This window comes from Lissotriton vulgaris, chromosome 2_1, assembly GCF_964263255.1.
Source record: "Lissotriton vulgaris chromosome 2_1, aLisVul1.2, whole genome shotgun sequence".
In the NCBI taxonomy this organism is placed as follows: domain Eukaryota; kingdom Metazoa; phylum Chordata; class Amphibia; order Caudata; family Salamandridae; genus Lissotriton; species Lissotriton vulgaris.
In genome coordinates this window covers 942,750,735-942,774,976 of record NC_141687.1, presented here as the reverse complement: position 1 = coordinate 942,774,976, position 24,242 = coordinate 942,750,735, and the positions used below count along the sequence as shown (strand labels likewise).

Sequence of the window (24,242 nt, the reverse complement as noted above, 5' to 3'; positions counted from 1 at the left end):
TGGCCGATCACAACGTCCAATGACTCTAGGAAGGCTGCTTCCCTCAATTTGTCCAGTGAATCTCTTGACTTTAAGCTTCTTTGTGGGTACGAGTTATTTTGGGATCTGGTGACCGTTCTCCTCGATAGAAAGCTTCATTTCCAGTTCAGAGAAGGCGCTTAGCCGCCTAACCGCTGAGATGATTTTTTATTTATTCAAATAGCTCACACCATTGGGTAAGCCACCATTTGTGCATTCTGGTATAATTTAGCTTTTCTTCCCACCTAGTTCTGACCTAGCTGTTCATATTTATTTCCTACAGCCTCTTGAACAAAGGTTCCCCTGCTTTCTATGCCATATCTCAACGAACTACATTTGGATCCCTCACCCCTTTCCGGTGACCAGCAGCGCTGGCCCAGCGCTTGATAAATCTGCTCCATCAGTTTCTCCAACGTGATTGTACTGACTTTCAATCTCCTCGCCACACAGGGGGTTGTTGTTTTCTCTGAGCCCTGCTAGCGGCCGCCTATTTAGCCCTGTCTCTTTTCCTCTTACCCAGGTGCCTTGGATTACCTTCAGGTGCCTTTATGCACGTATCCTAGATTTGTTCGTATTGTTTTTAATTAATTTGTTATAGGGGGGTAACTCATTCTTTGTTCCCCGATTAGTCTACTTGTGTTCTCTTATCCTGAAAATGACCTCAAGTCATGAATGTCGAAACGTCGTTGACTTGTGTCAGCCTAATTGGGATTGCTAAATATGTCATGATTCTTTCACTACTTGTGTCATAAAATAAAGATTCATGCATAATATGTGTACCAAATAGCTCCCAAATAAAATGTAAATTTTCACTGTTTATGTTTTTTACTTGTGCCATTTTATTATACTTATTCATGTGCTCTCCACGCACCTAAAACACCATTTAAAATGTGGTTCATGCTGCTTCTTATTCTTTGAAAAGTATACAGTCCATGTTATTTTGTTTATACAAATACTAGAGCCTTAAAAAGTAGGACTACGTGTTTTGTGTAATTAATTTACTGTTCAAATTGTTCCTTCTCATTGACTCCCATTGAGTCATTGTTGTATGATATTATAGCTATCGGTATGGCAGCAGGCGCAGTGGCACCAAGACCCAGGTGCGGTGGGCCCTTTTTAAGTCGAGCCTGGGCAGCGCATGTGCTGCTCTGCGAGGCATGTTGAATCGAGGTAGGGACTTTAAGCTCCGCCCACTCTCCACCCACATTTTTCATTAGCTTGTGTCATCAACTGTAAACTGTGGCTGTTCATTGGTCAAAAGGCTTTTAGTCCCTCCTTAGTACTGACTTGCCTCATTTTGTAACCTCCCATGGCGACACCCCCTGTTACGTGTGTTGTTGTTTGGCAGGCTGTAATTACAGCCTCCGAGCACAGTTTTCTCAAATAGCTTTGTTCTGCCTGCTGATGAAGGCAGAACACGCTCTCTCCTAACGCTATTTTTATTTTTATGCAATAGGTCTCGCATTTGCGATAGTTTAAGCTATTTGGCATTGTAAATTACATTCCTTTTATTTATCTGTTTAAAAAACAACACATAAATAAAAGGCATTGTCGTTTACAATGCCAATAGCTCAAACTCTCATAAAGCGAGAATTATTGCAATGCAAATGCTTGTTCCATCCTTGTGTTAGGTACAAGGCATCCTTGCGACGCCCCTCTAATCGGGCGAATGAGCACATTTATTTTGTAACGTTTTGCTTTTCTGCCTTTCTGCCTGGACCACCATCAAAATCATGGCGGTCCCGAACGGAAGATCTTTTACAGGCCGCCCATAAGCCAGGAAAAAAACTCAGAGTACACGGGGATATTTGTTATGTATTTCCTAAAAAAGGACCCTCACTTTTGATTTTTATATCCCAACTTTTGAAGTTTGTCTCCCCATTTAAGACAGAAAATGCCTTCCACAGCGAGACATAACTACTCACAGGCAAAACTTTGAGAATAAAGTCCTGATTGGCAAGTTCCCACTACCCACAAATATCGCTTGACTATCTCTCGGCCATCACAGTAGCTCTCACTGAACCCTAAATTTGTGCCAAAATCTAGGTGGCCCTAATATTCTTTACAACAATATTGTATATTTTCAGTTCGTGGATTTAAGCTTGACCTTTATCCACCCCTCAAATATAATCAATGCCACTGGAATTATGTGCAATGAATGACCAAGCAAAGAAAAAGACACGCATGTGGCATAATGCAGCACATGCCGTGACAGTATTATTTCACTCTTTTGGAATATTAAAATACATTCGTACTGTCTGGCCAAAAGTTCCCCTTCATTGGTACCAGGCAACACCTAAATACAGTAATCAGGAACAAAAAGGTAGCCAGCCAGTTAAGCTTTGGAAAGAGCCAGCCACTGGGCAGCACCACGTGGAGTATTGGGCAAGTGCATTAAATATATAATAAATACATGGGATTCTGTAATCCCGAATAAATGTCAGTCTCTAATTTCTTTATAATCAGCGACTTGTGATGAACCCAGTCTCCGATTATAAAGGAAAGACGTCAGAACTAGACTATTAGGAGTTATTACAGTTGAGTTCCGACGTCACAATAAAATGTTTTATTTGTATTCCTTAGGCAGAGAAGAGCTAGAATCTGTCTGCATCTTTCTAAATATTTCGAGTTGCTACAGCTTTAAAAAAATAAATGGACTTGTATTAAACTTATCTTTTTATTCTTCTTCTTTGAAAACATGCTTGCTCTTTCATATGGAAGAGCTACACACCAAGGTTTTAAGTGGTTTGTGGGAAAGGTGATGGTGTGACCATGTATTATATGGGATAAAGTACCCCTGGGTGTACATGGCAAGGATATTTCAAGTCAACTCGGAGTTCCATAGCCTTATAAAGGAACTTGGTCTTCGGCCTCATTCCTCTGTATGGTTATGGAACTCCTTGGTGACTTGCAATATCCTTATAATGTACAGCAGGGGGTACTTTATCCCTTACATAATAAGGTGGAAAGTGTTGCAACCTGAATCACATAGTGTCAGTGTTCCTGAATATGATTCATCAGCCGTTAATCCTTGTTATACTATTTCTATAGTGAAACCTGACTTGGCTGTGCCAGAGAAGAAGCCAGCTGAAGTGAGCAAGCCTCAGAATCATATGATCAAAGACCAGAAAGGTAAGACATGGACTGAATATGAGATGTGGAAGAGCATTTTCTGTTGGTGAAAAATTCTGAAATGTGCAGGAAGGACTAGGAGCTGTCACAAGTATGGAAGACCCAGAGCACTTGAAATTCTGGGTGATAACCAAAAATACGGCTTCTGTTACTGATTGGGGTTGCCCACTATCTCCAGGACACATTTCTTATCATTGTTGTACTTCGGCTAATTATGGTGCACCATGGTCATTCCATCTCTTATAAAAGGGAGAGTAGCCATCCAGACATTTTTATCTGCCCTATCAGATGTCCCTCTCCTGAATTCTAATCGATTAGATATCCACATTCTAAATACTTCACACTGCATGGTGGTATTATCCATGCAGTCACAAGTGCCAAGCTCAGGAGTACCACATTAACAAGTTTCAGCCCAGATTAGCCATAAGCAGAAGACTGCTTGAACTGGATAGTAGCTGATCCCCCTGAATACAGGAAAACTGTCACACAAGCTCTCATCAGCAGCAGACTGGACTACGACAATGCACTCTACGCCGAGATCAACATGAACATCACCCTAATACTCCAGAACGCCGCAGCCAGAGTGGTCCTCAACCTACCACGCCACAGCCACATCAGCCAACACCTACGGACCCTACACTGGCTCCCCGTCGAGAAGAGAATCACCTTCAAGTTTCCCACCCACGCACACAAGGCCCTCCACAACACCGGACCCGCCAACCTGAACCACCGCCCCGCATTCCACGCTCCCCAGCATTCTCTCCGCTCGGCCCAGCTCTCCCTTGCAACGGTAACTGAGATCAAGAAAAGCAGAACAGGAGGGCGCTCCTTCTCCCTTTGGTAAAACATCACCCTTAAGGTGCTGGGCAGACAAATCCTTCATCGTCAAGATTACAATTCATTATAATTGGTGTAGTAAATTCTCAATACTTTAGTACCATTTGAGAGGTCTTAGCCCCTATGGCATCCCATACATGGACCAATGTAAATACGTGTAACAAAGTATTCCAGCCACTCTTCACAATGATGAAATACGTGTAACACAGTATACCAGTCACTCTTCACAATGATGATGATTCTTAGACAAGTCAACTTTTTAACAAACACATTTACTTCCATTACAACTCCCATGTCTCTTACCTTGGATTACTCAGAGCTCAAGACCTTCTTCCACGTCTTTCACTGAAGAAATGTTAAGGATGGCCATAAGCTTTTCTTCCCACAGCTTGAAGTAGAGCTGAGATGGAACACTCCCACCAGTTGCCATGCTCTAGTGCTTGGCAAGTCACTTGAGGACCTAGAATTTCAAGGTCTTGAACCTGATTTTATTGTTCTGAACATCATGACAATATGTTGATTCAGTAATGATTTATTTTAGTGACATCCTCAGCGAATGTATGATCATACCACGCATACCCACAGAACGCAGTATTTTACATCACGGTTTTGACAACGCAAGTCGTTACATCGACTTGCGTTGGAGGGTTGCTGGACTTAGGAACAGTGTGAATTACTATTCCAACTCCAGTCTACATACAGTAGGGAAGGTGTTGGAATAGTAATTCACACTATTCCTTAGTCTAGAGCGCCCTCCAGTGCAAGTCGACGTAATGACTTACGTTGTTCAAATCACAATGTAACCATTACGCGTTGTAATGGTTGCGTGGAAAAGTGTTTCCCTCCTCAGCATGAAGTGGCAAATTAGACAGTCATTGTGGCCTACCATCTCCTTGGCCAGGACCTCCAGCTCAGGATCCCTAACTTTGTATTTCCTTTCCCTACTTGGTCCATCATAGAACAGTCTGTCGGGTTTCTGCATGTGATGACTGAGTGATAGCAGAGGATGGAAACACAATGAATGCCTGCACAATCCCACACAGGAAAGAGTTGTTGTACTGTTGGGGTGTTCTAAGGTCCTTTGTGAGTTTCCCTAGGGATTCATTTCCTCATTGCAGGAATTTGCAGTACCTGAAAAAGAGCCCTTCCTGACGTGCATGTGCTGTTTATCTGGTTTGGTATTTACCACATGAGCTAAATAACACCTATTCAGTATTTAACACATGCACTAAATAAAGATACAGCTGTACACGGTAAAAACTCATAATCAGTGTTATTTACCAAACTCTGTGGAAATGTTTTTTTTCTCCATGTGTAAGTTTGGTGGGATATACCACCATACTCGTAATCAAGGCCAAAGGAAGGATTGTGAGAGCTCGTAGAATTGAGTCAGATATTCCAGTATCTGTGTGTTATTCTCCATTCTGGGGGAAATAACTTGTAGTCCATGCAATCGCATTGGGAGATGCCACCCGGTATCATTAAATCCAGCCCAGCAGAGAAACAGCGAACTCATAATGTGACAGTTTGCATCAATTTGTAAAAAAGCACTCAGTCTACTGCCATCTAACTTTGAACAAAAGAATATGGCCAATTTAAGGTGGCCTACGGTTTTGCTAAAAAACATACCAGAAACATGCGACTTTAATAGGTGGGTACCTTAACATTTAGGATTAGGAAGCGTACCAGGTTATTTCTGATGACCCAAAAACTTTTTTCAATTTTTTCCTTTAGTGAAACCTGACTTGACGGTGCTAGAAAAGAAGCCAGTAGAGGTGATCAAATCTCCAATCCAAGCCACAAAAGACCAGAAAGGTGAGAATGTGTGACCTGAGAACAAGTCATGGCTCTTTTTTTTCTTGATGTCATCAGTGATGTCACTGACCAGGTCATGAATGATGTAATATGTGACATCATCAGCAGTGGATTGCGGGTGCGCGAAATATAGTTAGTACCACTAACTAGATAGGAGCAATTTAAATGGTTTTTTAAATGCTAATTCCTAACGATATAAGGCCTGAAACCTATGGTTTTTAAGTGAATTTGCAAGGTTTTTAAAATGCTAATTCCTAACTATATAAGGCCTGAAACCTATGGTTTTTTAAGTGAATTTGCAAGGTTTTTTAAATGCTAATTCCGAACTATAATACTATATAAGGCCTGAAACCTATGGTTTTTAAGTGAATTTGCAAGGTTTTTTAAATGCTAATTCCTAATTATATATGGCCTGAAACCCATGGTTTTTTTGAGTGAATTTGCAAGGTTTTTTAAATGCTAATTCCTAACTATATCAGGCGTGAAACCTATATTTTTTTCAATAAATTTCACAGGTTTTGTAAATGCTAATTCTATTCGCGGATAACGTTTATATATGTTATTATCCTTCTGGGACCACCTGAGCAGCCATCTTGTTTCTCAGGAGAAGTGAGGCACAAGAGAGCACAAAACAAGAGTGGAAAATGCGAAAAGGGGGCAGGGTAGAGACCCCCTGACCCCCTAGCCCTTCTCAGGGGGTCCCAGAAGGACCACCAAGTGCAAAAAAAATTATACTTTTTTTAAAAATCGTGGGGTACGCGCACGGTTCCCGTACCATACGCGTACGGTGTGCGTACCCCTGGATTTTTATTTTTTGCCCTTGGGGGTCTTTCTAGGACCCCCTGAGAAGGGCTAGAGGGTTGGGGGGGTCTCTACCCTGTTCCCTTTTCATGTTTTCCACTCTTGTTTTGGGCTCTCTTGTGCCTCAGTTCTCCTGAAAAACAAGATGATGGCCAACACTTCCTGGTTTGGACAGTTTGAAATGTTGACAGTCGACTGCCAGCCAATCAGAAACTCGCTCGCGCACGTAAGGGTACGCGCACGTACACTTACGGTACGCATACCGTACGCATACGGTGCTCGTACGGTGAGCGCATATAGATATATAATTTGCTCAAATTCCATTTTCTCAACAACTACTGGACAGATTTTCACCAAATATAGAAAAGGCACTACTGCATACCTGTCCCTATCATTTTGCCAAGTTTGGTGTAATTCCGTTCAGCCGTTCGGGCTGTAGCCGTGTCTAAATGTCCCATAGAAAATGGCATTTGAAAATTTTCAAATTCAATTTTCTCAAGAACTACTGGAGGGATTTTAACCAAACATAGCAAAGGCAATTGTGCATACCAGGCCCTATCATTTTGCCAAGTTTGGTGTAATTTCATTCAGCCGTTCGGGCTGTAGCCGTGTCTAAAGGTCCCTATGGAAATTAACATGGGGAAAACACGTTTTGGGACCCCCCGCTTGACGAATCCCCCCGAAACTTTCAGGGAAGGAGCGGAGCGGAGCTGGCCAAAATTCGGAAAAATTACACGCAGATTCCTCAATAGAATGTTGAGCACATATAGATATATAATTTGCTCAAATTCAATTTTCTCAACAACTACTTAAGGGATTTTCACCAAATAAAGAAAAGGCACTACTGCATACCTGTCCCTACCATTTTGCCAAGTTTGGTTTAATTCCGTTCAGCCGTTCGGGCTGTAGCCGTGTCTAAAGGTCCCAAAGAAAATGCCATTTGAAAATTTTCTAATTCAATTTTCTCAAAAACTACTGGAGGGATTTACACCAAACATACAAAAGTCACTGCTGCATACCAGTCCCTACCATTTTGCCAAATCTGGTGTAATTCCGTTCAGCCGTTCGAGCTGTAGCCTTGTCAGAGTCACTATGGAAATTAACATGGGGAAAACATGTTTTAGGACCCCCCTTTTTTCTCTGCCCCCGCTTGACAAATCCCCCCGAAACTTTCAGGGAAGGAGCGGAGCACAGCGAGGCAAATTTAAGGAAAATTACAGGCAGATCCCTCAGTCGGCGCCAAAGTTATTCCCAATAGAATGTTCGGAATTTCCTATGGTAACTAGGTCCTAACTATATATACCTACTGGCGACCGCCAGTAGGATATATATATATATATATATATATATATATATATATATATATATATATATATATATATATATATATATATATATATATATATATATATATATATATATATATATATATATATAGAGAGAGATAGATAGATATATATAGATATATATATATGATAGATGATATAGATATATATATAGAGATATATAATATAGATATATGTATATGACAAATTTACCTTATCTACACCTGTGCAGAGATCTCTCCCATGAGTGCAGTGTTCTACGCACCTTTAAATCTCTCTCAGGGGTTGTAAAGGTGAGAGTTCTAATGCGTGGTTAGCCTTAGAGGTTTGTGAACATGAATGTTTGTTGGCATTCACAAACTCTTCTCCTTCTGCTTTCCACCCTTGAAAGTGACGCATTTTTACTCCTGCGAAGGGCTGGTGTAAATTATTTTCCCGGATGGAAAGGGGAGTGGATCACTTCCAGATTTGGTGGGTACACAGGGGAGGGATTTTTTCCATGGGAAAAATTATTTTCCCAGCATAGAAAAAAAGTTTTTTTCTAAAGGGGATCCTATTTCCCTTGTGTGAATTTCTCTACTATAGAGCACTCCACACAGCTGGAATAGGATCCCACTGGAAATTTCAAATAACCTTCCCAGATGTTTGTGCAAACAGAAGACTAGTCAGAATTACGCATCCTTCCTTAGAATGTATACTACACCCATAGGTATGATTTACCTGCTACATTGGAGTAGAAGGAATGTTATGCTATGTACCAAGTAGACTATTAGTTAATATGATGTGAGACCCTCACCTACCATGTTGGCATGCTTCATCATAGGGTCTCTACCTCACTCTAACATGGTTCCTTTGTAAAGTGAGGGTGGGCTCTCATTTAGGAGATCTTTGAGACAAACTCCCTGCCAGCCTGTTGCTAGGGGAAAAAAGTACTGTCCCTACTGTCTTAAGCTTCAAGGGAAAATTGACCCCTATATATTAAAAGTACTTAGTGGTCGAGAACTGGAGAATATTAGAGTCTCCATATGATAAGATTAAACATAATCAGTTTGATAATGAGGGTATAAACGCATTCCACATATGGTAGGTTGTCAATAAATTTCAGCGTATTAACAACCTTAACCAGGGTCAAAGGCTCTCTTCAGTGCAGAGATCCATCTAAAAATTCACACAATTTCTCTTTAATACTGGAAAAGCATTTTGTGTGGTATTCATAGAATGTGACAAAAGGAGAAAAGAGTATGTACATATATGCAATAACTCTTATTATAAAAGACTGGTTGGATTGTGTTGCAGTCCGGTGCTAACTGTAACCCTCACACTATTGGGGTACATGAAGGGAGTTAGGGAATCCAGTGCTCTGCCAATCCGTGGATGATTCAGTACTAGATGTGTAGTAAGGGCTCCCCCAGCTCTTGTTTAGACCAGATGTTAATTTGGGCTAATTTAGGTCATGAAGGTTTCAACCACTGTCCTTAATAGTGTGAAGCAAAGCTCCTGTGTGAGTTGGTTATGTGGGAGGAATAGAGGTATTTTAGCAAACTAGCTCTCAACCTCAGCTCCTAGTAGTCTATGGGACATCGGCATCCCTTATTATTGTCAGCCGGATTCTGTAGGTGGAGCTCGGCAAGTCTACGTGCATGCCTCTGGCACGTAGTACTTTGTGAACTCTGGCACCAGGTCTAGGGCAGGTTTGAGAGGTTAGTCCTACAGAACTTTGTAATTGAAAAGTAGTTATCTGTCTCTATTATAACCTACCTTTCTCCATAGCATGCCTCTTTGGAATTGATTCTAAAAGTAAGAAAACAGGGGCGGCTCCTCCACTTGAGTTGAGGAGCTTTGCCCCATAAGCCCCAGACCTGAAAAAGAAAACAGTATTAAAGTGTATTTATTACCATTTTATTTTTCAGCACTCCATCCTGAAATAGGTGTCACGGGACGAGTCGGGCCAGCACTGCCGAGTAGTAGCAGCAGAGAGCTATGCGCTTTAAAATGCGCATGTCTCTTTGGCTAGCCGTCTTGGGACGGCCAGCCAGACCGGTCCATTTTAAAGTTCTGTAACCTAGCTGTCTTAGACAGCTGGGTTACAGAAAGCGCAGGCCTCCAGTGCTCTTGGGAGCGCTGAGAGAGGCTGCTATATCCAGTCCTGACGCTGCTTTCATGCTTTGAAAGCAGTGCCAGGATTGGGTAGTGCAGTTTCCTGCTTCCGGGACTCCCAAAAGACGCCAGAGGGAAGAGGACGTCGCATGGCGAGGAAAGAAAGATACGTTTAGTTTATTCTATTTTGTTGTTGTGCCCCCCCACCCTCGATACATGCTAGCCGCTGCTGAGTAAGAATATATATCTTCTGTGGATCAGAGATGACAGAGAAGTTCTGCATACCTTGAAAAGGGTAACAACGATTCCCCGGCTTTCACCCAGTGTGAGCAGTACTCGCCTGCTCTTCATCCTTCCCATTGCAATGGTAAGAACGCAGACATCTTTCTATGGTCATCAGTAGAAAGTTGACCAGTGCAGTTCCTGCCTGGTGCGATGCTGTGAGGAGCTGAAAGAGGGGTGCGTGGCTTCAATATGTTCCATGAGATTACCTACCAGCAAACAGAGTAGATGACCTCCTTCTTCTAATGTTTTAGGAATGAAACCGGACACGGTGACTGAGAAAAAGATGTCTGATGGGAACAGACCTCAGTCTACAGGTGTGACCAATCAGAAAGGTAAGATGAGATATAAGAGTATTATTATTATAATAATAATTATTCTTATTAGTAGTAGTGGTAGTTTTAGCTGTGGTCTTCATTTTTCCACACCACTTAACACTTGAAGGTTGAAACGAGGGACAGCTGGGGGTCAGAAAATAAAAGTTGGCCCCAAGGTAGTTCCATGGAGTACCATATGCAGGGAGCTGTGTATCTTTTGCTTTTTTTTTAAGGGAGGTAAAATGGAACACATAGATGTGGGCAACAGTACCATGTATATTACGGTGCTAAAGCCACATTGGTGTGTGGTATGCCTATGGAAGTGGTCCGCGTGGTGTAATGAAGCGACAGGAATGGGTCCTCTCACTCCTGTTATAGATTATATTTGGGACACCGCAGGTGCACAGATACGAAATGGATTTAAAGAGGTCTAAAAATGGGGTTGCTTTGTAACATTAGCAGAAATCAGTGACACGTGTCTGTGTTTCTACTTGTGTATTTTGGTCCAGAGGTTGCACAAGGCAATGCGTGGGACCGAGATTAGGTGATGTGACACAGGCGGCTTGTTAGTGGAGGTGCAAGCTGTAATGTTTCGTGAGGTGGATGATGAATATAGTGTCGCTCATCTACAGGCGTACACAAACATATTAGGGATTTTAAGTTCTGTTTTATCATGCTTAGAAATACACTGTACCCATTTAATTCCAGTCCAAATTTGCTCATACCAGTCACCTTAACTATTAACAATACCTACTGCTTTGAACAGTCAGGGACTGATTGACAAAGGTAAACATACACGCTTGTGCAAGTTTACGCTTTTTCAGTATTCACAAAACTGCAATTTTTTTATAAGTTTGCGACTGCGGAGGCTCCGCTGTCGGGGCGGAAAACTCAGCACATAAACAGATAGGCCTGTGCAGCGGATTCTCCGCAGCAGTACATTTATTAAGAAATTGCAGTTTTATGAAAACCCAAAAAGAGTAAGCTCACACAAACGTGTAAGTTTACATTTGTGAATCGGGCCCTCACTGTCACTCATTTGTGCCAACTATATCACTCATTTTGAGTGACATTGTCATTCATTTCGTACAACAGCACACATACTCAGACCATTACTATCACTCCTTCGAACCACATGATGTTTCATCAGGGCCAATAATACACCCATTTGGACCAACAATGCCACTTGTAACATATGTTGATGCTCGTTTTGAAAAGCACAGTCACTCATTTGAACCAAGAGAGTCACTCATGTCCTCCTGCTGATCTCAGCAGCTTGGCCCCCATCAGTGCTCAGGCAGCCCTGTGCACGGGAGGAAATGGTGTCTTCCTGCTGTGGGTAGGTATTTTCAGATATTGCGCAGTGGGTGTTATGACATTGTTCAAGTGTGACCTCAATTCAGTTTCTGGCACACTAGAAACAATTACAAAACTGTAAAAACAGCTAGCAACGGTTTCCATGGCATCACAGGGGTGCGAAGGCAGGTCGGTCTATTTCATTGAGAATTTTTCGGAACTGCAGAAAAAATACTCTGTTAATGCAGCAGTTGTTCTGGGAAGGTTTACAGATTTATATTTTGGGGTATTAATGTGTACATGCTTTTATTATTATTTATTTATTTATTATAACATTTGTAGAGCGCGAACGAAGGCCCTTGGGCATCTCGGCGCTGATAACTGAAATGTTAAACCCACAAGGGGTGCCTAGGTGAGAGTCAGAATCATAGGTTAAAAAGCCAGGTTTTCAGATTTTTTCGAAAAGACCAGAGGGAAGTGCTGGCCTTGATAGAAAGAGGAAGAGTGTTCCACAGCTTCGGTGCCGCTACGAAAAATCGTCTGTCACCCCAATGGACCGTTTTAGTTCGAGGGACCACCAGGTCAAAGGAGCCGGAGGAACGCAGTGTTCTGGAAGGACAGTAGGGGGTCAAATTCTGAGTGAAGAACACTGGCCCAATGTTATGTAAGGCCTTGTAGATCAAACACAATGATTTGAACTTGATCCTTTTCTTCACTGGGAGCCAATGGAGTTGCCGTATGATGGGGGACACTGATTGGTATTTTGTGGTTCGCCCTAGCAGCCTGGCTGCCGCGTTCTGGATGGCCTGCATTTTCATTAACACTCTCTCCTGGGCACCTAGGAACAGAGCATTGCAATAATCTAGGGTGGAGAGAACCAGGGCACTAACCAATGTTTTGGCGGCATTTTCGGGCAGGAAGGGCAAGATTTTCTTAATAAGCCGTAGCTTGTAAAAGGCTGAGGAGGAGATCTGGTTGGCGTGGGGGAGGAAGTTCAACCGATCGTCGAACAGAACGCCCAGGTTCCTCACCTTGTTGACCGGTTCTGGGGGCTGACCCATGGATGAGGGCCACCACAAGGGGGACCACTCCGGGGAAAGGTTGCCAAAAATGACAACCTCTGATTTATCAGAGTTTAGTTTCAGGCAATTATGGGCCATCCAGCTCCCAATTGCCTGCATGCCCTGATTGAATGTATCAGCTTTTTGAGGCCCGTCATTCTTGATGGAGAGGACCAATTGGGTGTCATCTGCGTAGGATGTTAGGCTCATCCCATGTGCTCTGATGACATTGGCAAGGTCCGACACATAAATGTTAAACAGTGTCGGACTAAGGGATGAGCCTTGAGGAACACCACCTGGCAGTGACAAGGGAGGTGATTCAAATGGTCCTACAGTGACAACCTGGGTCCTGTTAGCCAGGAAGGAGGCAAGAAGATTTTTTGCGTTGCCTCGGATACCTATACTCTCGACATTTATTTATTGTTTATGCCTCTTGCCGCTCTGCATGTTGTGACTAGATGGGGAATAGTCTAGAAACAAACAAGCTGATGAGATAGTCGCCTGTCCAGCACTACCTCGCATTGCCCAGCCTTCAGCTGCACTGCTCCCTCCCGATTTTGCAGTAGGCTAGCTCACTCTGCATCCCAGCGGGTTAAATCCATGGTGTGCATTACGACAAAGTCACTCACAGAAACCTGCGTGTTGGTTGGCTTGGCAGGACTCACACACCCTTGACGTGGGTAACAGAGCACAGAAGGCGGGACTGAAAGGTCTGGGTCCTTCTCATTGGTCGAACTTGGAAGTGAGCTTGTGTTTTACACAGTAGATAGCTGCACACGTATGGAGAAAAGAGCACCAGAGAATTAGGCCATCTCGGGCACCTCAAATACTCCCATGAGTATGAGGTGCTGCCTTGTCAAGAAAGAGTTGCAAACATCCAAACTAAACCTAAAACAAGCATTGGCAAAACCAATATGTCTCACCTTTTAAGACCTAATAACTATTTAGCCGTGCAGCACATTATCCTGGATGCTACAACATCTACTGTTCTTTAATGTGGAAGCTTTGGCAGTTAATAGGTACACCATAGCACTGCACTGAGAAGTACTTAGCTAAGTGTTATTTTTGTACAAGTGGTAGTCAGAACTCGCATATCTGGAAGTGCTTTCATACGCAATAGTGAAGAAAAAAGAGTTTTAGTGAAATACATAATTTTCTTGACCATACAATTTAAAGTGAGGAAGCCATAATGTGTCCAGGTTTTCTGGTTTCAATTTGTACAAATCCGCCCAAAAATGGGTATCATTGTGTCTTATCTGAATTAGTGTGGATTACAAAAATGGGCAGGGGCTCTGAAAGGCTCAACTGTAATCTAGGTAGACAGCACAACTGCAGTTCAAAAACAACAACAAACTGCCTGTGTTATTTGTGAATTGTCGGCACGCCGCAGCGAAAACATGATTGTATAAAAGTAAGGCACCTTGCTCCGAGCTCGGTCCTTGAAGCAGGAGCCCATGGCTGAAAGAGTGTGATGATGCTGGGGGTTTGATTCACATTTTATGTTATTTTCACTCAACAGAAAAAGCTTAAATACAGTCGTTTGAGACAGTAAAAATAAAAAATAAATTTGGACAAGCAAATTTGACTTTACACTCATGCTTTTATTACATTTGCTCTTAATCTCAACTTATTTTTTTCAAAATTAAGTGCCAAATCCACAAACTAAGAAATATAACTAGCCCTTGATTTTGAGAAGATAATATTTTTCTCATTTTTGTGGTCATAACCTCTGGTGTGTTTTGGTTTGTGTGGCATGAAGCTGTTGCATGGGAATGCTGATCGACCGCTGGGAAATATTTCTGTTACTTGTTTTTGATTCGGGTCAGGCTGCACCACGGCCATGTGTTTTGCAATTAGAGTGTCTGCCATTTATTGCAGTATTATACTTCTACTTGTATTTTGTACTCTTTTGTAACTTTTCCTCCTGTAATGTATTGTTTGCTACCACTTGTATTTTGTTTGCTTTGGATACAGACACAATTGCCCCCATTGCCTCATGTAACGTAACGTTTGTTCTTGTGTTTTGAGTGTCTGCCATTTATTGCAGTATTATACCTCTACTTGTACTTTGCACGCTTTTGTAACATGCACACATGCCACTTTTTCCTCTTGTAAGGTATTGTTTGCTACCTCTTGTATTTTGCTTGCTCTTGATACATGCACAATTGTCACTATTGCCTCATGTAACGTAACGTTTGCTTTTGTAACATGATCACTTGTAATTTTCTCCTCATATATCATTACTGTTCCTATTGTGAAGCGCTCTGACACCTTCGGGTAAAGTCTGCGCTATATAAAACACATAAAATAAATATATAAAAATAAATAAATACAGTCAGATGAAGCAGCTGATAGCTTCACACTCCCTTCACCCCCCTCGCCAGAGATGAAGGCTGGCTGCAGTTTTATGGCAGACCGCCCTTCGTGCCTGAACCGGATATGACGGTCATAAACGCAGGCAGGAGTTTTGTTTGATATCCTGAAACCACAGGAAGCGCGTGTCTGTTTCCTCAAATATTGTAAATTCCAAAAAATGTGCTTTTTCGATAGCTGTGAGTTTCCAAAGGGCACATCAAGAAGACAAGAAAAATAATAACAATATTAATTTGAATATTCCAGCCCCTAACCTCAAACTGAATATTGGTCTGACAATTGCCCAGCTGTAAATCCTCAGTGGCACGTTAAAGCGTGCCATGAACGGACCAATCCTAGAGAAAATGTAATTGTAAAAGACACTATTGTGCTTAAGATTCCTGCAATGTCCAAAGGTTTTTGTGAGTGCGACAGTGAATAGTTCCAAAACATTTCTATACAATTGAGAAATAATTTGTTATGCTTCTCACAGTGCTAATCATTTCCTTAAGAGTTAGACGGAAGCCCCTTTTTTACTGACTTGCACTGAAAAATTTAAGACCGAGCAGCATGATCATTGATCATTTTGCTGTTAACAACAAGTGAGCTGCTTTACATAGTTTCATAAAATGGAAAACAGTGCTTCAGCGACAGCTAAATAAAAAGCAGTTCTAAGTGCTATTCTGGTAGTTACCAACAACAAAATAAAAGAGGTAAAGAGCATCGGTACTTATGGAGAGTATACCCATATTGAACATCTGGGGCACAACATCACTAATATAGTGACCTGTTCAAAAAGTGCTCATACTGATGCCAAATATTTGGCAAATGTGACGAATGGCTGTTGCCAACATTTAAACAAGAGTCGTGATATATTGTGAAGGAAGAGTGTGTATGCTTTAAAAACGTATTTCTTTATTTACTCAAAATGTAGAATTGTGGTGCATATGCTTAAAAGGCATTGCGTTTCTACCTTTCACACAAAAAACAAAAGCTCTTTTCAAAGCACAAACTCACTCCCTTAACAATAAATAACTACGTTTGTTTACCTTTGCCAACAGGACTCATTTTCCGACTGTAATTAAAATTCAGTTATACAAAATGAGAATCAAAATGCCTTTAAGGAACCACAAAACCAACAGCAAGAAAAGCAAAGAAAACCACCTTGGAATTTTAATTTGCTAAAAATGGTGAAAACACGCTGCATTAGATTAAAATGTGTCTCGTTTCTACCTTTCGAACAAATAACCAAATGCGTTTTTCAAAAGCATACACACACTTCCTTAATGCTAGAAAAGAAAGATTTTTAATGTTTGCGAACACAGACTCACTTTCCAACTTATGCTTGTTTAAAATTTCAACAAAAAAAGCATAAAATATAAAACAAAGGAAAGGTTCCCGAAGCGCGGTATCTGTGAAATGGGTGCCACTCTAATCAAACCCAGAAAACACAAATACTTGAGGGAAGTGCTCAGTTAAAATGAAGCCCAGTGGCTGTGAGCCGAGTGCTGCACTGAGCGGAAAATGCTCCTCCAGAATGTAAAAAAAAATGTTCAACAACAAGGAAATAAGATAGAACATATGGAAGAATACAGGCACTAGGTCGCTGTTTAAGGGGAGTGGAAAACCTACGAAAAGGAGGGACTAAAAATACCGATTAACCACGTGGAAGCAAAGCATTTTAAATGACACAGAAATAAACAAATGAAAACAAATGGGCAGCCTCGAAGCCCACAAACTAGCTACAGCATGTCTTGAATACAGCGTATGTGTGCTGCCTAGGCTCGACTTAAACAGATACATTACTCCTGACTCAGGCTGCACCACTGACTGCCCTATTGAAGTTAGAATTACTATTATGATTATCATTAGGATTACTATTATGGCAGTTATTGGTACGGAAGGCTAGGCCTAGTCTGTGACCCAGAGCTGCAAAGCATACCTCGGACGGACGGAGCAGTCACACAGCCTCTGAATGAACTTCTCCCTGACACAGTCGACGGCTCTGCAAAGACCCTGAACTGGCTTCCTATTAGGAAGCGTGTTATTTTAAAACTATGCTCTCTGACCCATAGGGCACTAACTAAGGGTCTTCCGTCCTATCTGTATATTAGACTCAGTCATTACAAGCCCTTGCGTCTACTTCAATCCTCAAATCAGGCCTTAAACCCCATTGTATCCGCACCTCAAGATGGGGTGGCAGATCCTTTTCTCATCTTGATTCTCTCTATTGGAAAAAGCTCCCCTGCAAATCAGGATGTGTCATGCTTTCTGTACATTTAAAAAAAACTCCTAAAAACATGGTTTTTGAAATCTGTTTTTGCACTTGCCTTTAGGTTGCCAAGCGCTGAGACACATCTTAGGGTGTGAGTCACACGCTATAATAAATAATTCTAACATAACATAACATACCATAAAACAACATAACTAATGGGAGACTACCTTCCAGGGGAGGCTAATCCAGGAAGGGACTAGATTGGCCTTGAAAGTAATTTTCTTCCAGTGGGTCTCTATTTTAAGCCAATACTGTCCACAAGTGAGTGCCAACTGTGCTTAGTTTGAGCTGGTGTTTGCCCGTGTTCAACACTGGTACTTATGACAGTCCACCACAAGGTGGAGTTAATACATTACTACTTCCCAAAGACCTGCACTGAGGCCCATTTTGCAGAATTCCCAAGTTCTACCTAAAGATAAATGCTGATTGTAATAGTGGATGCCGATCTTGCATAGACTATTTGGAGTTAAGGACTCATTATGACAGGAGAACACCAACTGAGAGTTGAATGCCAGATACATTAAACATTAGAAAAGACCTGCCACCCATGCCATTCGTATGATTTTGGGATGCCGGTAATAATCCAAATCGTCAAACTTGCCCTCTTGTAAGAGTGTGCTGTGCAGCTGTAATGACCTCCTAAGAAGGGCCCTGCCACTTATTTTCTTACAAGTTAAGCACTGGAGCTCCAGATTGCACCCATAAGCCTAGAACATGGCTGGTACTAGACCAGGATAAGTGCTAAAACAGTACAGTGTATTTTTGCCTAGGGTACCGTAAATCCCTGCAGGTAACTTGATTCCTTCCATCAGATTTCTGTGCCTGTGAAAGCTTCATAACTTGAACTACTCTCCATCTCCGGTTTGTATTAATATGAGATTTCAAGTGACAAAAATCAGTTTGGTGGCCTTGTCTGGGCTTTCTTTTGCTGATGTGATGTACAGACTGTAATGATGTTCATCTTCCTTCTTGTCAAAGAACCGAAAGAAACCAAGAATGATCCAGCGAACAAGTTTGCCCACCCACCGCTGAAAAAAGTAGCTCCAGCACCTCCGGTACCTCTGAAACTCAAGACCTCCTTCAAAAACTCAGACAGGTAAGGTGTATTCCAGCCATGCGCATATGTGAATGAATGCCTCAGGCCTGTAGCCATCACTGGTATCTTACTATGTTCACATCACTGTGACCACTCTGTCCCACCCCTGGATTTTCCTTTTACAGAAATCAACAGGTGTATTGACAAAATAGCTTCATTTAACATGAATCAAGACTGTAACTCCCCGAATGCACTGATCAGTTAAATGAGCATCCAAAAATGGAAATATGATTTCTTCGTGGTATGGGTTGTATTATCATTCTGCATAAGTGTCAATTACATTGTTAATTTTCCACAAACTCTTGGGACATCTCCATGGCTACTGTCCTCGAATGGCCATAACAGCTGGTGGTCTCTTATCTTGTTTGCATTATGCACTTCTGTTCAACTGAGTACCAGAAAAATCAGCATAGACTGCTCAGAAATCAACGCTGTATCGAAGAAATTAGCACAATTACACACAAGAAGCTGTTTAATATAGAATTATAGTACGGTTGTTAAAGGCCGTGAACAGATTACGAATCTGTAACGAGGGGCGAGTTTTTTTTATTTTTACAAATGCTATAACCCGAGGCAGAATGGCAATAAAGCTGCTAGAGCATTCCGCACACCGAGGGAAGAATGTTCCAAATTAAAAAGAGAAAATCAGAAAGTCAAACTAACATTGCTATGTTGGAGCAGAAGGTCTATACCAGCCACTACTGGTTCGAGTCACTACATTGTCAAAACGGACTCTCAACATTCCAATTTGCTAATGTTTCTTAAAAGTCTATATTTAGGTCATAAATCTGCGTAATTTAATTTATCAGCAATTGATAACAGGCATAGTCCGTTACTAAAGCTAGTGAAAGCGGAAGGCGTACTAACTTGTGAAAGATCAACAAGTAGATTGGTTGAACCGTAGTGTCTGGCAAGCAGTCCACAGTCATTCAAAGTGCCAGCCTAGTGGTAACAAGGGCAACCCCTAGTGACCCCTAAATTATGCTACTTCTCTATTTCCCATTCTTTTTCTTGCCAGAGGGGATAAACACACATTTTTGAAAACTCCATAATGGATTCTCCCAAGTGACATGAGAACTCTGCAGGCATTGACACCAGTCTCTCAGGAGCACTCCTTTCTTTCGGCCTAATGTAGGGTACAGATCTCTTCTGGCTGCTGCTTCCTCTCTTCTTAGCTGTTCCTACCATCACTCCTCACACAGTCGTCCTTTCCTGAGTCTAAACCCTGTCAAGGTATTCCCAATGCCCATCAACCTAGGACCATAACAATGGGGAAGTGTTTCTTCTATGTACAACCGTGGATTCCATAGTAGTAGTTCCTTGTCAGCTGTCCTTCCTTTATGTTAATTACTGGGCGCAATCAACAACAAAAAATCCTCCCTGCCCCAAACACCCTACCATGCCCAAGGTGCAATGAGGAGAAAACAACTTTAAAGTCCTTTCAAAACACACTTGCCCATGGCCAGAGGCGCAACTAGAGCCACATTTCAAGGGGGCGGGAGGGAAGAAAAAATTTCGAGGGGGGGCTGAAACTTTAAGCAGTAGGCAAAGTGGAGCTGCAGGGGCTCTTAGAAGGGGTGAAACATCAACAAAGCCTCTTTAACATGTAAATGGTCTTTTAAAGACCTGTGAAGTGCTCGGGTGCGGCTGTGTGTTTGCCCGGGAAGCATCTCATCCCGGGCTGCCACCCACGACGGGGGGGCTGAAGCCCTTTGAGTCCAATGGGTGTTGCGCGCCTGCCCATGGCCATGTCAACGGTGCAAGGGAAGCTCCTCTCACATGCCCAGCGTCAGCCTGGCTTTCCACCGAGGTGACCCTGGTGGAAGAGTTGGAAATGGGTCCGCCAAGCACGTTTCTCGTTATTTTGTTCAGTGCACAAAATACAGTCTGAATCTAAAGGTAGTGGGCTGTGATTCTTATACCACACAAGGGTGAAATGTGACCAGTGACCAAAAATTACACCCATTCTAACTAAGTACACAGTGCAGGTGTGCCAGCACCCATCCATGGAACGTGGTTCAAATCCAAAGGCTGAGCACTATATTTGATGCACATATGCAATTATGATTTGAATAGTGTGTATCATTACAAAAAACACACAACATTCACTGTAAAACGTGAGTGTACGGTGACATGTGTGACATAGGTGTGCTGTGTGTACATAAACTGAGAATCAGCATGAAAAAATTTAACTGAAGAGATGTTAACATTACGATTGCAAGACACAAAATATCTGTAATGTTGCCATCCACAGGTAAAATCTGGTCACAGAACATGGGTGCCCTTCTTTTTAGCCAACATCATTTTGCATGCTGGGACTTGTAGGCCTATAGTTGTAGTGGTCCATCCTTACACATACCCATTAATGTACAGGAGAGTTGTGGCACAGCGGCCAGAGTGGCTGACTCCAGAGCGCGGCTCAGCTCAGCTCAGCATCATGAGACTCTGGGCAACAGCTCACTTAATCTCCCCGACGGTCCCCAGCGCCTTGAAACCCTTAATGGGTCATATGTTCGTGCTTTACACATAGGAATGATTATTATATATTATACCCCCCATTTGACATCACAATCAGCATCTGTGATGACACCAATGAAAGGCTTTGATCCGGCAGCGCACTCTAGAAATGTGCAGTCATTGTAGACTACATGATCACCCCGACTACTGATATTGAAACATGAGCCGGTATAAATTGTTAAATCATTTTTTAAACATTTAATTTTTTGCTTTTTTTCAGACCAGATGGAAATGTTATTCCAAAACCAGTGGAGCCGGTAAAGGAGAATACGTTAGAAGCAGGTAAATCGAAGTGATTCCTTATCCAATGATATTCTTTTTTAAATACCTGTGTTAGCATTTGAAGGTTTTTCCAGATCTAACGTTTCTACAGGAAAGGGGACTATGGCACTTTTGTATCAACCCATTTTCCCATAGACCCAAAATGGATAAAACCCTTTTAAACATCAGGAATTACACTCCTTTCCTCTGACTTCAGTCATGATTCCCTGCCTCGACAGACGCAACGACTATAACTCTTGTCTCTAAAACGAGGTATTGAGGGGTAGCTAGATACAGGTCAGTAATAACATCACCACATAAAAAGGAGTTGGTTGCATACTCAAGTTATCACCTTTACAACTGGTGAACATGGATTGTAATCCGTTTCCTCGTTGATACAGTGGTAAATCTTATAAATGCTCCATAGTTAAGGGCTACAGCAACAAAATAGCCAGTGGGCATTCACAGCAGCATGGAAACCACAACCAGCCCTGGCAACAAATAATTGTTGAAACCAGTCCCACAGTACAGGAGTCATCAATAGAAAAGTGCTGCCCCTGACCTTCAACCTATTGGGAAAAGGCTTAGCAGCAGAATGCTCTGTATGTATGGCCCTCTGAGCAGGGCATGGAGATTTCTCACTTCTCACCCAGGAAAAGCTAGGAAACTTCATGGTAGTTGACTTCAGGGGGTGGGGTGGGGGGTTGGGAAGGGGAGGAATGATGAGGTGTCACAGCCGCTGAAAAGTTGCAGTATCTCAAAGGGCTCACTCATATACAAAACGCTTCTGCCCTCTTTGCCCTATTTTTGTTTAGAAATTTGTGGCTCATAACAGGTAGTGCCATAATATTTTCACTGTGAAAGGAAGAAGGGGAACAGAATAAATACCAATGACCCCCTCTTCAACAGCTCTTCTGTTTGTTAGGTCTCGAATTAGCTCATACCTTTTGATTGAACTCAAATTAAATGTCAAATGCGCTTACTTATGTGGCTTCCACATACTCTCCTCATCAGGCGCGCAACACCCATTGGGCTCACCGGGCTTCAGCCCCCCCCCCGTCGTCTTCTCCAGCCCGGGCTAATTTGACACGCACTGAAATGTGAAAGAAAGCTGCGCATCGGAGCCGAGAAAGTCATTTTCATGATGCTTTCTTTCTGAGAGGCCCAGCAGCCGGAGCCAGCCAGCCTCTGAACAGTTTCAGGGAACCCCCTGCCCCCACCTCTTTTCATCTGATTAGAGTGTCCTAGCGGCGAGTTGTGCTTTACCCAGCTGCCTTCCTCTGCTGCTGGGGCCCAGGTTAGTGGATGCAATGGGGACAGACGTCTCATCCAAGAGTAATTTAAGCATAGCCCGAAGGCCAGGGGCAAAGAGTTGACGCTCCACTGAGGTGTGCTGCTTAAGCCGACACGACTAATGAGGTCTGTGGCTGAGCAGTAGTGATGTCATTGTTGTGTATGTTGAAAATAGACATGGGTGCGGTATTAGGCTTGGAAATGAATGTTTGTGTTAAGAAGAGGTTCTCTCATCTCCCATCTTAACTTTGGTTAAGGTTGTATTCGGGTGTCAATGTGTCAGCATAGGGACTTTCGCAGGAACTAATTACAGGCTGCGATGGCAGTGGAGTTATGTTTGCGTGCACATGTCGCAGTGCACACTGGTATCTGTACTGGAGCATCCACGTGGCTTCAATGCACTAAATCAATTTGTTGCACGTCCAGGTATCTGGGAGGGAGGTGGGGGGGAGAGGGAGAGAAGTGAAAGAGAGAGAGAGAGAGAGAGAAAGAGAGGAGGGGGCGAGAGGGGGAGAAGAGAGATAGAGAGAGAGAAACACCATGTCTCTAAATAGGCGGAATGTTGGCAATTGAATTAGGGAACCAAATGGATTCATTCTCACACACACAAAATATCACTTGCTAATATTTCTCTCCAACATCACAAACCTGTATAGATACATTTCTGCTGCTCCTCTTTTTACTTTTCTCCCATTGCCCCCTTCATTCCAGTTTAGAAGCTAAAACAGTGGGGGCCACAAACTCTACTATACTGGAGGTTAGGGCCACAATCACTATCCTTTCTAGCTTTTTCTTGTGGCTCTCACTTGCGCCTTGCAGACTCATGTTCTCTTTCTATGCCTCTTATGCTTTCAGCAATAAGCAAGTGTTGCACTAAAAGATAGCCAGTCCCTCCCAAGAGCACCTCCCAGGCACACTGCACTGAGTTACTGACTCCATATCCCTCATTGAGTCCATCTCACTCCCTGAGTGTGTATTTGGGGTCACAGTGGTCTGGCGCTCCATGGTCCGAAGGCCGGGTAGTTGAGCCTTGCTCCTCATAAATGCAGGCTCTCTTGCAATCCTAGTCTAGCATAATCCCTTCTCCTGACCCGCCTCTACCCTGTGGTTTAACCCAACTTCTGTCCTGGGCAAATGATTGCTGGCTTCCTGGGATGAACTCTTCTCAACAATCAGTGCAGAAGGCAGGCCTCTCAGTGCTCAGACACACCCAGTACCCAACCAAGGTACAGAAGGCACAAAACGAAAGCACTTGGAGGCACTGCCATGTCTGAAAGCTCAGTTGCAGTCCTGCTTGGAAGTTGCCCTGACACTAGAGGAGCAATGCACCAAAGTGTACGCGACCGCACAATCTACTTCATTGGTCCACTTCCTTGAGGAGCAGACACCAACACTGCACAATAATTTGCCTCTCAGGAGTCTTATCTGGAATTTGCAGTCTGTTGCATCAGGACACAGTCACCAGCA

At 42.7% G+C, this 24,242-nt stretch overlaps 1 protein-coding gene across 3 annotated transcripts in view; it reads left to right on the top strand.

Annotated features, from left to right (window-relative positions):
* The window catches only part of MNMIP1 (manchette microtubule inner protein 1), a 211,602-nt gene that overhangs the window by 145,073 nt on the left and 42,287 nt on the right, over positions 1-24,242 (top strand). For 2 of the 3 annotated variants that reach the window (XM_086956468.1, XM_086956469.1), the window contains 5 exons: positions 3,070-3,150; positions 5,722-5,802; positions 10,562-10,642; positions 18,587-18,704; positions 21,442-21,503. In XM_086956468.1, coding sequence (XP_086812594.1) covers positions 3,070-3,150; positions 5,722-5,802; positions 10,562-10,642; positions 18,587-18,704; positions 21,442-21,503 — 423 coding nt within the window. The remainder of the gene's footprint in view (positions 1-3,069; positions 3,151-5,721; positions 5,803-10,561; positions 10,643-18,586; positions 18,705-21,441; positions 21,504-24,242) is intronic. The other variant, XM_086956470.1, reaches the window with a different exon arrangement.